Source organism: Wickerhamomyces ciferrii, contig 00001, assembly GCF_000313485.1.
Source record: "Wickerhamomyces ciferrii WGS project CAIF00000000 data, strain NRRL Y-1031 F-60-10, contig 00001, whole genome shotgun sequence".
Lineage (NCBI taxonomy): Eukaryota > Fungi > Ascomycota > Saccharomycetes > Phaffomycetales > Wickerhamomycetaceae > Hansenula > Hansenula ciferrii.
This window is the reverse complement of record NW_011887739.1, coordinates 175,523-191,991: the sequence shown is the minus strand read 5'-3', so window position 1 is coordinate 191,991 and position 16,469 is coordinate 175,523. Positions and strand designations below refer to the sequence as shown.

The 16,469-nt window shown below is 26.2% G+C and overlaps 3 protein-coding genes across 3 annotated transcripts; 1 reads left to right on the top strand and 2 right to left on the bottom strand.

Annotated features, from left to right (window-relative positions):
• Positions 1-8,457: 8,457 nt before the first annotated feature.
• On the bottom strand, positions 8,458-9,510 carry BN7_88 (uncharacterized protein; the record flags this gene model as incomplete). Its single annotated transcript, XM_011279312.1, has 1 exon — positions 8,458-9,510. One exon carries the CDS (start codon positions 9,508-9,510, stop codon positions 8,458-8,460), a length of 1,053 nt encoding a protein of 350 aa, XP_011277614.1.
• A 285-nt stretch (positions 9,511-9,795) lies between these two features.
• On the bottom strand, positions 9,796-12,132 carry YEN1 (crossover junction endodeoxyribonuclease; the record flags this gene model as incomplete). The annotated part of the gene is made up of 1 exon (XM_011279311.1): positions 9,796-12,132. The coding sequence occupies one exon, from the start codon at positions 12,130-12,132 to the stop codon at positions 9,796-9,798; it is 2,337 nt and encodes a 778-aa protein (XP_011277613.1).
• Positions 12,133-15,557: 3,425 nt separating this feature from the next.
• BN7_86 (glutathione peroxidase) lies at positions 15,558-16,304 on the top strand (the record flags this gene model as incomplete). The annotated part of the gene is made up of 1 exon (XM_011279310.1): positions 15,558-16,304. One exon carries the CDS (start codon positions 15,558-15,560, stop codon positions 16,302-16,304), a length of 747 nt encoding a protein of 248 aa, XP_011277612.1.
• Between the last annotated feature and the right edge of the window lie 165 nt (positions 16,305-16,469).

Below are 16,469 nucleotides of genomic sequence, written 5' to 3'. Positions count from 1 at the left end.
CGTGTGTTATGTAATCAATAAGTTCTTAATAGATTATGATCATATTCTACTCAATTAGTATTATATTATAAGCTATTATCTTATACTATATTATTATTGTCTAGTTGTTACTTTCCTTTCATTTCCATTTGTTTATTGATTAGCCGCTGTGTTCTTTGTTTGTTTGTTTGTTTGTTTGTTTACGCGTACTAAATTAACCGCCGACATACAATTATATAAAGATCATCAAATCCCTGAAATTCAAATTTAATTCAAACTTCTTTTTATATTCAAATATTTTATACATACAAATTACCATTGATAAATTGTCATTTGTTCAGCCTTATGAGATATCGCTTTGTAATTTAGCTTTGTACTCTGGAAACAAATATGTTTTCATTAATCATATAAATAAATTGATTACAATTACTATCATATCATTTAACCATTGATTGAGTATTGTATTGATCAAAATATAATTACCATTTCAAAGTATAAGTACTTATCAATATATAATATACAATATACTTTGTCCTTTTTAAATTGAACTGTAATTCATCTTACACAGTAAACAACTCGATTGGTACTTTATAATAAGGCTTCTGTTTACTAATGCTTATTATTAATTTCCATTACAAGCCGCTCAAGTATTCAATTATCAGCTGTACGTATTATTCAATAATTCGCATGGTAATTAATTATATACAAAATATCGATTATATATCCAATGTTGACTATAGTTATCATAATATAGAGTCAAAACCTTTATAACTCGATAAACAATTTATATAATATTATCTACAAATCAGTTCACATCCTGGTATATGCAAGAAAATGAATAACATCATTTATTGTAAAGAAGATGGATTAATTATGGTTTAAAATTAAATAACCAAATTCCAATAAATATCTAGTAGATGCCCACTGTAGACACGTTTTAATGAAAAGTAATAATATGATCAGCTTTGATTATAATCAATATAATAGCTTATGACTTTTTGATTATTAACAAGTTCATGGACGACATTAATGTGCAAAACATTTATAGTGAATATAAACTTACCATTAATTATAATCTAGTTATAATTCTGCAATATGAAAAATGTCGGTATCACTAGGTACCATCTCTAACCTACAACAGGTTATGAGTAACTAGTTAGATTCAAACAAAGACTTTATGGACACACTAAGAAGACACCTAAAAGGCGATCACTTAGATGTATTTAAACTAGTATATTAAAAGTAAGAAATTTTAAAGATTCATCTTTTTTAGATATGGTCTGATGATCAAGGAAAAATGCTTAGTCATAAGAGACATACTTGCTTAGTAATCAATATAGCTAATTTCAGATTATTTATATATATTAATATTAGTTCTATAGACCATCCATTATATAAATGAGATGCAATGTATTGATTCATATACATTTTTAATTATTTGTATGATTGTGTTTTTATTGGTAATTAGTTAATTATCAAGTTATTAGCCGCTGAATTATATATAAATGTTTACAATTTTATAATTACATGACCACGCACTAAATTAACCGCCAACAATTTTATTATATAAAGCCAGATGAATTCCATGTATATTATTCAATCTATTTCAATTTTCATTAGTATTATACTGACTATCTCATTGGAATGACCTTTGATCATTTATAACAAATAAATCACAATACTCACCATTAGTAATAAGAGTAATTTAATTAATAAGGTTAAGATTATCATCATTATCAAACCAGTAATTATATGATTAGTGGATCCAGGTGTGCATCGGTCTATCTGATTATTTATATTACTATTTAATCAACCAACATGATTACTATACAAATTATGTATCAATTCCTAATTGATCAATTGTATTTTAATATATTATTGAATAACACCAGTTGTATTAACTATGATCATATAGTTTATATATACACTACAATTATTATTATTTAAATTAACCATGTAATTAACATTATTTCTTTATAATCACGCGTACTTAGCGTTAGCCGCCGAGTTGAATTATTATATATAAAGAGATCAAATTCCCCCATTTTTCTAATTCAATTTTAAACATCAATATAATTAACGTTGTGGTTTCCTTCAAGGTGATCTTCATCAACACGGTACAGCACTAGTGCCTTGAATTTTTTCTATGCTTTTTTAATCGGATTGATTCTAACTAAGAGTTTCCAATGTGATTGCATGATGTTGTTATACTCGTTCTATATAAATAAATTGACTAAACAATTACTATCATATCATAGGTCATTATTGATTGAGTATTGTATTAATCAAATATAATCAATTACAAAGTATAAGTATAATGCAATATACAATTTACTTTGTCCCATTTTAAAATAACTTCATGTAGTTTCATATAAATCTAGCTGACTAAAGAATATTACCATATTCAACCCGTATAATCTGGTGGTACGCTATATATACTATTCACAATCAATATGAATCATTAATATATCTACATGAAACAAACACGATCTTAAATCTTCTATGATCGAACATAAATTGTATGAAAAATGACATTTATTTAATTGAAGTAGATGGATATCAATTATAGTTTAAAATTGAATAACCAAATTCAAATAAATATTAGTAGATGTCCATATCTGACAATATTAATTAATTGAAAGTATTTAATTGAAGCTTTGATTCTTTAGCTTACTAACCTTTAAATTATCATAATTTCATGGACATTGATTTGAATATAATGTAGTATATTATGTTGAAAACTTACCATGAAGCTAATTCAAAGGAGGAAGAATTTTTGTGAAATTTATATCAGCTGGGTTTTGTAACGTCATTAAAGAGCGATCTGAATAAGGAATATGGTAAAGAATTAAATCTTCATCAAATTCTGGAAATTATTTGATGCAAAAAATTAAAACTGTATATATTTGAATTCAAATTAAATAAAAGTATGAAATCAATTGATAATATTGATCCTTGACGTTTATATTTCGATCGAAAAAAGAAAAGCTTAGTCATTTGGTACACCCTTGCTTAGTAATATATACAGCTAAGTACACAAATTTAGTTAATTTAAAAGGTTTTAATTGATATTATTGATACAATTATCTCTTACCTCTTCTTTCCTTTTCTGTCATTGTTTATTATAACTAAATTGATTAATTATTCGGTGGTCGATTGATCAATTTAATTTTAATTGTGTACCCAGTACTAAAGTAAATTAATCGCCGATCGTTACAATTATTATATAAAAAGATCAAACCCCCTTGTTTTCATTTCGGTGCGATGCATACTTAAATAGATCAACTTCGACGGATATTCTAAGTAAATGCTTCTGCTAAAGTTAGTAATTATTTAGGTTGTGATCCTCATGAAATTTTGGTAAGGTGTTATTTGTTTTAAGACATCTGATAGTTTTTTCAAAGGTCAAGCGTTATAAATATTTTGATTACATTACTTTCATATCATCATGATCTTAAGGTCACTATTGATTGAGTATTGTATTAATCAAATATAATCAATTCCAAAGTATAAGTTATTAATATACAATTTACTTTGTCCATTTTAAAACAACAGCTTGTAGTCGCAATTGAGTACATGCTACACAGTGAATACCTTATTCACCCCTTTTATGTTTAACTACATGATTTGTTACTTTATCAATCCCCTTCTTTAATTGATATTAATGTTAATGATCACAAGATGTTCTACAAATTATCAGTAAACTTACCGGGCCTCTATTATATAATATGTTGAAAAAAAATGATTAAAACATTTATTCTAACGAAGATGGATTAATTATAGTTTGAAATCAAATAACCAAATTCATATCTAAATGAGTTGCGAGTGATACATGAACATATTTGAATCAAATTAGTAGTCTAATTTAGCTTTTAACATGGCTAATGACTAATTGAATTTGATATACTTTATAATAAGTGCATAGCACGTTAAATAACAATATCGTTATTGAAGAATATGATGTATCAAGTCTATTTCCTGCATAAATCATGTTATTTATTTGGGTTATAAGCAACTAAAAAGAATCTATTTTTTTTAAAATCAATCAAAAAAGAATTAAAAGCCAGCTTCCAGGATATAAAGATTAGTTGATATTAATCAAGGGATTCGTATTTTGATGATCAACAAATTTAAAAATTTTAAAAGCTTAGTCATGTAGTACACTCTTGCTTAGTAATCGCTATACCTTATAACTTATAACTTTGTAATTGTAAATTGTAAAGTCAAAAGTCAAAAGGTTTTAATTATATGAAATCATGAAATAATATAAATCTGTAATGAATGCTATTGGTATGATACTGTGTATTAATATAATATACATACTGTATAGGATGCTAGATGATCTAGATGTAATAGTTTGCCGGTATAGTACTAATCATATTGTATTTATTATCTATATATTATCTATTTATTACTCTTACAAAGTATTACAAGATGTATTAATCTTTTCTATCTATATGTTCTACTTAATTTTTCTATTTTATTCCATTTGTTTACTAAACAATTAGCCGCTCACTATAGTTTCAATTCAATTAGCCGCCGATCCCTAAAATCAATAATTTATAATTTATATAAAGAGGTCAATTTCCCCTGATATTTTAATTTTAAATTCTAATTTAGCACTAAATTTTCATTTAATATTGTTAATCTTTTCAGACTTATAAATTTGTGTTCATCAACAGGATTGTGATATTGAAACGTTCAGTATAAAATCAATAAAACACTGGTGCACTACGTTCACTTGATTTTTTTTTTTGTAAATTGGATATTGGTTTGGCTATTATATCATATAATATATTTATACAAACTATGATTCAATTGATAGTATATTGATCTTGTTGTATTAACAATATCATTGAATATATGAATAATTGTACGTATGATCATTCATATAGTTTATATACACAATTATCATTTACTATTTTAAAATTATATAAATATTGTAGTCGATTATAATCCATATTTGCTACGTTACTATATATTATATATGCAATCTTTAGGACGTACTGGATAAAATTGCATATATGTACTATAAGCTAAAGATCATTCAAGGTATTTAAAATCATATCACATAAATATATATCATTAATCTATATATGTATCTATACCATGTTTAATTATACATTATTCCTTTAATCGATCATAAATTAGCCGCTGAATTATCTATAATATTGTACATTGTTTACGATAAATTAATTATGGCCGATCCCCGATCCCTATAAAATTATTTTATATAAAGAGATCATTTACCCCTGTTTTAAATTTTGAATTCTTTCGATTCAACATTTTAATGCCTGAACTTTTCATACCTTCTCAGATATAACACTTGTTTTGACAGTTTTCTGGTATAATGGAGTATTGTTTTTAAAAAAATTGCAGGATTATAATAAAGTAACGACCGATGGAATTCTACGATGTTATTTGTTCTGATATGGCTGTTAATCTCATTTGATTACATTACTATCATATCATCTCACACGTTGATTGAGTTTTGTATGATTCAAATTTTAAACATTTCCAAAGTATAAATATGATAATATACAAACTACTTTGTCCCATTTTAAATAAATCGTAATAACAAAAGCGCATGCTACTCACCCCTTTAACCTTTTATTTTTAACTTATCTTCACTGATTCATAACATATGTATTCATGATCCCTTCATTTGAGCTAAAATTTGAACAATTATAATAAGAGAACAGGTGATTTACTCAAATACTATATTATAATTAATGAATCACAATATCTAGAAATCAAAAGTACACATCATAATTGGAATTGAATAATAACATTTATTAAAAGAAAATGGATTAATTAATATAGCTTAAAATTAAAAAACCAAATTCAAATAAATATCTTATAGTTGTCCAATTTAGACGTAATTTAATAAAAAGTATATTGATGAAAAGCTTATAACTTATATAACTCCAACTTTTTAATACTAGTTATAATTTCATGGACGTCAAATTAATCTGAATATAAAACTTACCATTATAATTGTTTCTAAAAATTTGAAATTCACTGCTAATTATAATTCACCGGCTTATAAAACAAATACAAAAAGTTTTAATTTACGGTATTTCAATGTCCAATTAAGTCATTCCAAAAGATGAAGACAAGTCAATACATAACAAACCTTCACCAAAAATTATGAATTAGACAAAATATGAGACCGAATATTAAAATGAAATAAGTTGTAGAAGTAAGGAATCTTTATACCCCTTAACTTTCTTTTAAATAATAAAGAAATGCTTAGTCATGTAGTACACTTTTGCTTAGTAATCGCTATACCTAGCTGTAATATATATGAAATAAAAGTATTGAAGATTATAATCAATTAGGTATTCATCTTATGATTTGCATTAAAATATTGCATTTATTATTTAAATTATTTTATTATATGACCTTTTTTTTTCCATCTGACACGTAATTCATATTAATCAAATTTAATTATAGCCGCTGAGTTATGTATGACATGTTTGTAATCGAATTTTGAAATTAACCGCTGAGTTAATGTATAAAAATAATATATAAAGGGATCAAATCCCAGATAATTAATTTAAAATCTTATTATGTATATTGGATACATTATTTTCGTCGATCTGTTTCTTTGATTGGGTTTAAACATCCAAAGGTTAGAATTTGTGTGGAATGTCTTTGAATTCCATCATGCTCTTGATGATAAACTAGATGTGTATCGTTTTGCAAATACCTTCAATGCATAATTTGTTCAGCAAAACATATTTGATTACAATTACTACCATATCATATCATATCACTGATTGATTAAGTATTGTATTATTCAAAGATTATTTCAAAGTATAAGTTAATAATATACAATTTACTTTGTTCCATTTTAAATTGAATTGAGTTGTAATCATAGCGCCCAGTAATATATCATGTAAGAGATCATTTTTTATTAGTATACAACCATTCCCTTCTTTTATAATATAATTTGAAAATATATTTGTATATTGAGCTAATTAGAAGTGACTGATTGATCAAATCTTTCTATGCAATATTAAATTATTAAACAATTAGCCGCTGAGTTAATATATTGCAAATTTACTTAACCGCCGATCAATAAATTTATTATATAAAGAGATCAAATTCTCCTGTTTCAATTCAAAATACTCTAGTGGCAAATTTTTTTGGTGAAAGTACGGCATGTAATATCTGGAAATGTATGGAAGTTTTCATCACATAACTTGAAGATAATAATATTCTTTGAGTGAATTCATATTCTTATTTACCAATTATTAATATGATTTATATATTTATACAAATTATGTATCAATTCATAATTGATCGATTGTATTAATATATCATTGAATTACATTAATTGTATTCTATTAGTTTATATATACAATTATTATATACTATTTTAAAACTAATTGTAATATATAGTAAATAGCTAAGTACAATATATATTGATTAAGATCAATCACAATATCTACAAATGAACAACGTCAACACAACCTCTTGATATGAAAAAATAAGGAATAACATTTATTTTAAAGAAGATGGATTAATTAATTATGGTTAAAAATTAAATTACCAAATTCAAATAAATATCTTAGATATGTCCAGTTCTATAGACATGATTTTAATAAAAGCGTTATATAATCAGTTTTGATACAGCTCATAACGTTTTCAATTATTATAATGATCCATGGACATGTTAATGTGCAATTAAAAATGTAGAAACGAACTTACCATTATGATTAATTATTAGCAAACTTCACATATAAACCCCCAACATATATGATCAAATTCAACACAATTAAAGAATTTGAGCTAACATCAAGAGCTATAGAAAAAATCTCAAAATATTAAAATATATTAAGTTAAAGTAATTTTAAATTAACTAGTTAAGAAATTTTATATGGTGTTGATCAAAAATTAAGGAGAGAAATGCTTAGTCGTGCAACTAACCCCTTGCTTAGTAATCGATATAACTAGCTTTGATTATTTATCTCATTAAGAATAGTTCTATAGACCATCCTTGGTATGAGATATTTAATGGGATATTAAATGCTAAATGTGGTTTTATTTCCTTTACATTTAATTTTTGTGTTTTTCTAGTTAATTATTAATTAATATTGAAATTATTAGCCGCTGAGTTATAATTATTATACAAAGAGATCAAATTCCCCTGTAATATTTGAAATTCAAATTTATTTAATATATATTATATATATTTAAACAATATTACAAGCTGTACCTATGGTTTTGTTTCCGCCATTACTATGAATGTTGCTGTTCATTTCCACCATCTCATAAGTTTTCTTCATGCTGTTCTAGTATAAGTTACATAATTTGAGTACATTACTATCATATCATTTCACCATTGATTGATTGAGTATCGTATTAATCAAAGATCACTTCAAAGTATAAGTATGCAATATAGAATCTACTTTGTTCCATTTTAAAATAACTTGTAATTGAATATATAAATAACATTATACAATAAAAAACTTATTCACCTCTTTTTGGTTTAACTTCTGGTAATTTAATATATCCATTAGCTTCTTTTAATCTAAATTGAACTAATTTAATTAATTCATAAACAGTTGATAAGATTGGAATATCAACTTTATTTTCTTTTGCAATCCTCACTACATTACCCAAGATAACTTCACTTTCAATTTGATTCCCCTTTCTAACATCAACAAGCATTGATGGTGCATAATAAATATCAATATCTGATTCAATCATAAAATCAATGAATTTTTCATCCAATTCAACACCATCTGATTTAGCAACTTTGATAACTTCCTTCATTGCAGGTCTTATAATTGATTCCATACCATTTGCATAATCCATTCTACCAGTATCTAAATTAACAATTGAACAAATAGTATTCAATGTAGCATTATAAATTAGTTTTCTCCATCTAACATATTTAACATCTTCATCATAATGAACAGTATTTTTACCATTTGAATAAATTTCAATAAATTCCCTTGTCTTGGATTCTTGTTCCTCCTTGGAAGTAACACCATTATCAAAATATCCAACATTTAATATATCTGTAGAAACATGATCAACAACACCGCTGAAATTACTTGAACTAATCATTGAGACTCCACTTAGAACAACATTACCTGGGAATCTTTCAAAAACTGGTTTTTCAATACCAATCCCATTTTGTATTAAGATAATAGTTGTATGTTTTGGAGTAACTGCATCAGCATAAATATCTTCAACATTTGAAATATCTGGTATATTTTTAGTTATAACTAAAATATAATCAAAAGGACCAAATTTCAAAGCATCTTGAACAGTTTTAACAACATTTGATGGTTTATAATTTGGGATATGACCATAATCAACACTCTTTAATTCATAGCCTTTTTCAATTACACGATCATAATCTGATCTAATAACTGCTGTGACTTCAGCCTTGGAACCATATTCAAGGGCATAAGCAGCCATTATACCGACACCTCCTAATCCAACAATCAAGACTTTTGGTTTACTTTCTGACATTGTGGTGTATTTATTCTTATTCAATTGATCTATAATCATTCAATTGACTTCAATTGACTTCATCTTCTATCAATTTTGGAATCTTTCAACACTTTTATATACTTTTAAATTTAAATGCTTAATCACCCAAATTTATTTATTCGCGATCAAGATCTAAATCATACAGGGAAATTTTGACCGAATCAATTTTGATAAGGAAAAATGAGTACAATTGAATTCTCGAAGAAATGAAAAACTTATAGAAATGGAAATTAATGGCTTATGATGATACAATTACTATTTGGGAATAATATAGCGTTGTGTAATATATATATTACTAATGGTTTATTCACTATCACTATCACTGGAAAATTCCATTGGTTTTAGAATCTCATCTAATTTACTAAATTTTAAAGGTTTATCTTTCTTTGTTTCTTTAGTTTCTTTAGTTTCTTTAGTTTCTCTATTTGATTCAATCCTAGAAATCTCCATAATATCTGATGAATTAATCATTGATGAATCACTTATTGATATAACACTTGTATCAACATTTTTAATCTTATTAATTGGATTCTTAGGTGTTGCAAAATCCAATTTTTTCTTAACTTTTGGAAAACTCATATCTTCTTCATCTTCTTCTAATAATTTAATTCTATTTTTATTTGTTGGACTTGTATTCATCGATTGTTTTCTTAATTTATTACTCTTTATAGGACTTTCTTGAATTGTACTTTTTATAACTGTTTCAATTTTCGAAGGTGATTGTTTTATAGTTTTCATAGGTGATGACATTTCAATTAAATCTTTTTCAAATTCTTCATCTGTTTCGAATGTATTATCATGATCTGAATCATCATCTGAATCAATAATAAATAAATTATTTCTTTTAGGAGGTGATACTGATGGCTTTAAAGAAGGTATTGGATTTTCCTTTTCCTTTTTCCCATTTGAATTTTTTAATAAATCTAATACATTTAATTTTGATTTAGGTTCATCATTCTTCTTCTTTTTAGGTATAGGTTTTACCTTAGGCTTATCTTTTGGTGTATCAATAAATCCCATTGATAATAATGTATTATTTTGTAATGGTGCCTTCTTTCTTGGTGATCTTTTCTTTGGTGAATTTAATTTTTCTTCTTCTTCTTTTTGTTTTAATAATTCTTTTTCAATGTATTTGACATAAGTTTTAGATGTTTTTGGTATTAATTCACTTGGGATCCATTCTAAATAACCCTTTTTAGGCATATTAGAGTCTAAACCTTGAGTAGATTTAATTAAAAAATTTGGTAAATAATTTTTATATCTAACCCCTAAAAAGTCTAGTTCAAATGTTCCAATTTCTTTTGTAATGGTTTTTTCAATTTCAATATCATCTTGAGTTAAATCATATAAAATATTTTTCAATAAATAAGCTTGAGAAAATGTTTTTATAAACCATAATTCAACATTTAAAACATTTGGTGGTGGATTTTGTAAATGATTATCCAATAATTCTTGGAAATTTGGTTTAATTATCCATAATTTTGTATCATCTTCATTATCAATCTCTGAATAATTTGTCAAGCCTTTTTGAAATTTGAATAAATCTTGTCTTAATAATGGATAAAAATATAACATAACAATATAATCTGGTGGGAAGTTATTAAAATTCCCATCTTTAATTAATGATTTTTCATTTCTATTAAAATATTCTTTAACATTATTTGAAACATGCTCAAACATTGTTTTTTGGAAATTTTTATAATTTTCTCGTCTTTCTAATGGTTCAGGTAAATTTTCATCATCATGGATATATATTTCTTTTAATTCTTTAGCAAAATCAGGAAATTTTTCATATGGACAAGTTGCAACATAATTTTTAATATAATTTGTTGATGATAATGCAACCTGTGAAGCTCTTTCAGAACCAAGTCCTTTAACACCATGATTATAATCAGCACCAACTAAGATTGAATATAATAATACTCTCCATTGATCAAATCCTGTTCTTGAAGTGATTTTCCTCAGGTCAATTGGTGTAACCCAATAATATGAACTTGATTTACATTTCATCATACTTGCTCCTGCAGGTTTATCATCTTCAAATTTTGAAAAATTTCTTAGGATCTTTGTAGCTCCAAAAATTATTGAATCGCTATCATTACTTAATACATAATCAACAATTCCTAATTTTTGTAAATTTGCAGCTTCTGCTTCTGCTTCTGCTGGTGACTCAATATATGAAATATTCCATTTTGTTAATTCTTTTTTCAATTCTTTAATATACTGAGGATCTTTTGAAGCAAAATTAACATCTCCCATGGTTTTTTTGAAATTTAAATATTCATCATCAAAAATTTTAGATTCAAATTCAATTAAATTATCATCTTGAACATTAAAATTTCTTTTAAAGAAAGGCTTGAGAGGACCATCAAAAACCAAAACAAATGAAACATTTAAAGAAATTAAAAATTTAATTTTGGAATGGAAAACTTGTAAAATTTTACCAATTTGGAGTTTAGAATTTAGTCTATGAAATTGATTAATATCAGAACCAATAGCTTCAAATAACCATTGAAAGGCATCAATTGCTAATCTTAAAGGTCTTTGATGTTCTTTATAAAAATTTGTAACTAATATAATAAATGGAAGTCTTTCATCAAATCCATCTTTGATTATTTCCCATACTGATGGTACACCCATTGACTGAACTTTTTAGTATATGAATGAGTGATTATCTTTGGAATAAAGCAAATTAATAATATAGCAGTATGTATATGGAGTAAATTTAGCACTGTTTATTTTAATTATAGCATCTCAACTTGAATAATTGATGAGTAAAGCTGTATATATAACAAATATTTTTGTTTTGGTTTTGATGAGTATTAATTATTTATATTTTTGTTTTTGTTATGGAATGATTATGTCATCTTTGTGATTGTGATTATGTAATACAATTTTAATTATGAATGAATTTAATTTAAAATGATTTAAAATGGAGAAATTGGGAGAGATAAATAGCGTAATGTATATTGATTGGGATATATATTATACTGAGGATTATAATTGGCTAAATTTGAGCAAAAAAAATTGGTAAATTTTTAATTTCAAAATATTCATTAACTTCAATAATTTTATTTTTATTTTGAATTTGCATAAATTTAATTTTTATTAATTTTTTTCTTGCTTAATTTTAGCATTTTTCATACATCATATAATTATTTGGATAATTTGAAACAATATGATAGTTTTTTTAACTATTGTTTCCATGTAAAATTAGTTAAATATATTTAAAATAAGTTTATTCAATATGGCTTATATAATGCTTACATAATCACAATAGCTATATGTGTAACTTTGAAGTTAGTATCATATGAGAACTTTACCACCGGATGAAAATACTTTTAAGTATAAAAGTGTAAATTGCTTATGTAATTTGACGAAAAATCAGAATAAGTCTAACACCAAACATCGAAATCGTTTGTAAATGGTACCATTAGATAGCCTACGACCATTAGTATCCACCCATACTGTTTTGTTTTTGTTTATATTTCTCTAATGTGGATTAATTTAAGTTCAAAGCTTTTTAAATTTTTGGAAAATCAGAGGAATTTACTATGTGTTTTTCTTCCCAGCTTATGTAATAAAGTATATTTGTATAGTAATTTTCATCTGGTGGAAATTTCCTCGTATCATATGAAATGGTATGAATCGTAATCAGAATAGTAGATCATGAGGTTTATTTGCGATCGTATTCAATTGTATTACGATTCATTAACTCTACATAAATCAATGGTGACATATGACAGAATGATCTAGCTATATCTAATTGACTTTAGCTTTGACCATTAATAACCACCATCATCTAGTATTATTCGATTAGCAGCATTGATATGTATAGTGAATATTAACTAAATTATAATGGACGATTTACAATCAATCAAACTAATATGCCTGTTTAATAATGAACCATATCAGTCATATTATTATAATCCCAGACATCAACGTAAAATAAATCAAATCGCTGTTCTTTCCTAATCCGGTAATATAATTAATAACCATAAAACGCGTCTCATTTAAATCAAATTATAACGTTGAAAATTACCTGATATGGATTGTAAATTGTAATAATTTATATGATATACAAGACATTGACACAAGATACAAGAGTCTTGAACTTTATTTGTATCAGTCCACAAGTATATAACCACCGAGACAACAGGACATATTGAACCACTTATTAACATCAACACATCGTGACTCTATTGTTTTGTGAAACTAAAAATTCACATAAAGATCCACGCGTATACAAACACTAAATTGAGTATCTTTACAAAGATCTAGATTTTAAAGATACGTAACGGATATTAAGGTTTTATACCATTACTACTTTAGCCATTTTGGCCCCTGATTCCTGAAGCGTAACCATTAATTAAACTAGTTTCCATGCCTAGTAATGAGCATCAACATAAGTATAGGATGATGTATACAGTATATTTAATGCCGAACCATTGACCCCAATTGAACTGACCAATTGATCAATGGTTCATACCCTTGTCATAAAATACCAAGCTCATCGAATGGCTTACATTTGGTGTAGTTTTATTTTATACAATTTTCACGGGTACTTAAAGAGCCATAGTTGACATTGAAGTGTCATAATAAAAATTAATTTCTTTATTCAATAGAAGTCAAATTGATAATAATTAATGGAAACGATTAATAATCGGTATACTGGTATACAATATCTTCATTATAGTACAATTTGATCTTCACCTAAACTTCATATCTTGATTTAAACCCGTTTCTATGTAGATACTAGAATAGTGGTTTTACGGGCCGAACTTCAAAGTACATAACTCGAAAGTGCAACCTCAACTGGCATAATAGTAGATCCATGCAACAAATTGACGCACCAGTCAAAAGGTAATCAAAATATCGATTAGAAATCGAAGTTGAACAAGAAAGAATAGTATAAAGTGTCTTGTATCTTTTTTTATTTGGTAAGAAGTTCAAAGGTACGTTGCGTTTATTGATAAAGGTTTACAAAATTACATCAAAATCATACTATTGCCTATACGTCAGTACTACCAACTACCAGCTCACAAGAGCACTCTCTTGTTTCAAAGGTATTTCATCACTTGAATGTTAACACGTTGAAAGTGACTAAGGCTTTCTTGAAACTAAATCTCGGATTATTCTACTATAGTCTGTGAGCAAGTTTAAACCCTTTAGCATATCGTAGCATTAGCAGTTGATAAGCAGAATAACTTAGTTCAAACTTCAACTGCTAATCTCACACAATAAGATCTGAATTTCACTTATCCAGGCCAATTTGAAACTTCATTTTAAAATTAAATGCCTGTTTCTCTAGGTACGTTATTTTCCCTCAAAGAAATCCATGAATTGATCAGCAATGTATACTCATAATACTTACTGATTCTAGCATTAACTACGAACATTTTTATAACGGATCTTGCTTCTGTAAACACAGTTGGCATACCTAGAGAATGTTGCACACTTGCTATCTGAAGTTCTGGCCCGGTTATTTAGAATGTTTGACAACTGGTTTTAATGGTCCTTGAATACAATCAAGATTAAGGACTCAAATGGCTATAAAGTAGGTTCTGAAACGGCTCATCTCACAGGTTTAGCACGCTCTGCTTCGGGCTCTTGTTTCAATCAATGCCTTGAACACTTAAAGCCTTAAGGAATAGTATTCTATTAAGGGTTTAGAGTGAAAAGTTCAAACTTTCACAGGCTTTTTCACAATTTTCACTTGCAAGATGTACAAATTATCCATTTACAGACTTTATTTGAACTTTACCGAAAATCTACGCACTAAAATAAATCATTTTAAAGTATAAACATGCACTCAAAACGCAGATTAATGTACGGTATTTAAGTCAGGTAGGTACATATAATTGTTTATTACAGAAATTCCCTTTTGGATCTTTTATACCTTTAACTTAAATAAAAGGTAATCAACACGAAATTAAAATTTTATATAATTGACAGGTTCAAAAAGTGGAAATCTATAAAAACAAACAGTTCCCTTCTAAATTGTTATTATAAGCAATTGTTATTTCATTTATATTTGAAACTGACCATATCAAATATATTATACAATGACTTCAAAGTTACCAGTTGATGATAAACATATGACTTTTGCAGCATCTGAAGAGACAGTTTATGAACAACATCAAGATGTTGATTTAAATGATGTTTATAAAGAATTATTACCTACTTTAGGTGAAATTGAACAAAGAAAACGTTCAAGTCAAATAAGTAATCGAGTCAAAGATTCACAAGAATTAAATTTCCATGATCTATATTGTTATGATTCAAATAATGAACCAATTTATTTCCATACTTTTAAAGGTAAAATTGTCCTTGTGGTTAATACAGCTACTCAATGTGTTTCTTCATATCAATTAAGACAATTGGAAGATCTTTATCAACGTTATAAACATATTGGATTCACAATCTTAGCATTCCCTTCAGATTCTTTCCATCAAGAAGTTAAAGGTTCAGATGAATATGTTGCAGATAATTGTCGTTTAAAATATAATGTTTCATTCCCAATAATGAGTAAAATAAAAGTTAATGGTAAAAATCAAAATGAAGTTTTTAAATTTTTAAAAGAACAAAAACATGGTTGGTTAAATACTAAAAGAGTTAAATGGAATTTTGAAAAATTTTTAATTGGTAGAGATGGTGAAATACTTTATAGATATTCAACTCTACAAAAAGTTTCAAATAAAATTGAAGGTGATATACAAAAATATTTAAAAGATGAACAGATTAATGCTGCAAAGGGGAAAAATAGACAACATATTGATAAAGCTGATATTCATCGTATAGTGTACATTTAGATGATCATCCAATATCAAAGTGATCAATATCAAAAATCAATTTATAGAAAGAAAATTGAGGAATTAGACAGGTTTTTCCAAAAGATCGATAGCTTTTCTATGATTTAACCATTTCATCTCTAGAGAATAAGTACCCGATCAAAGTTTTTGCTTAAAACTTATTTT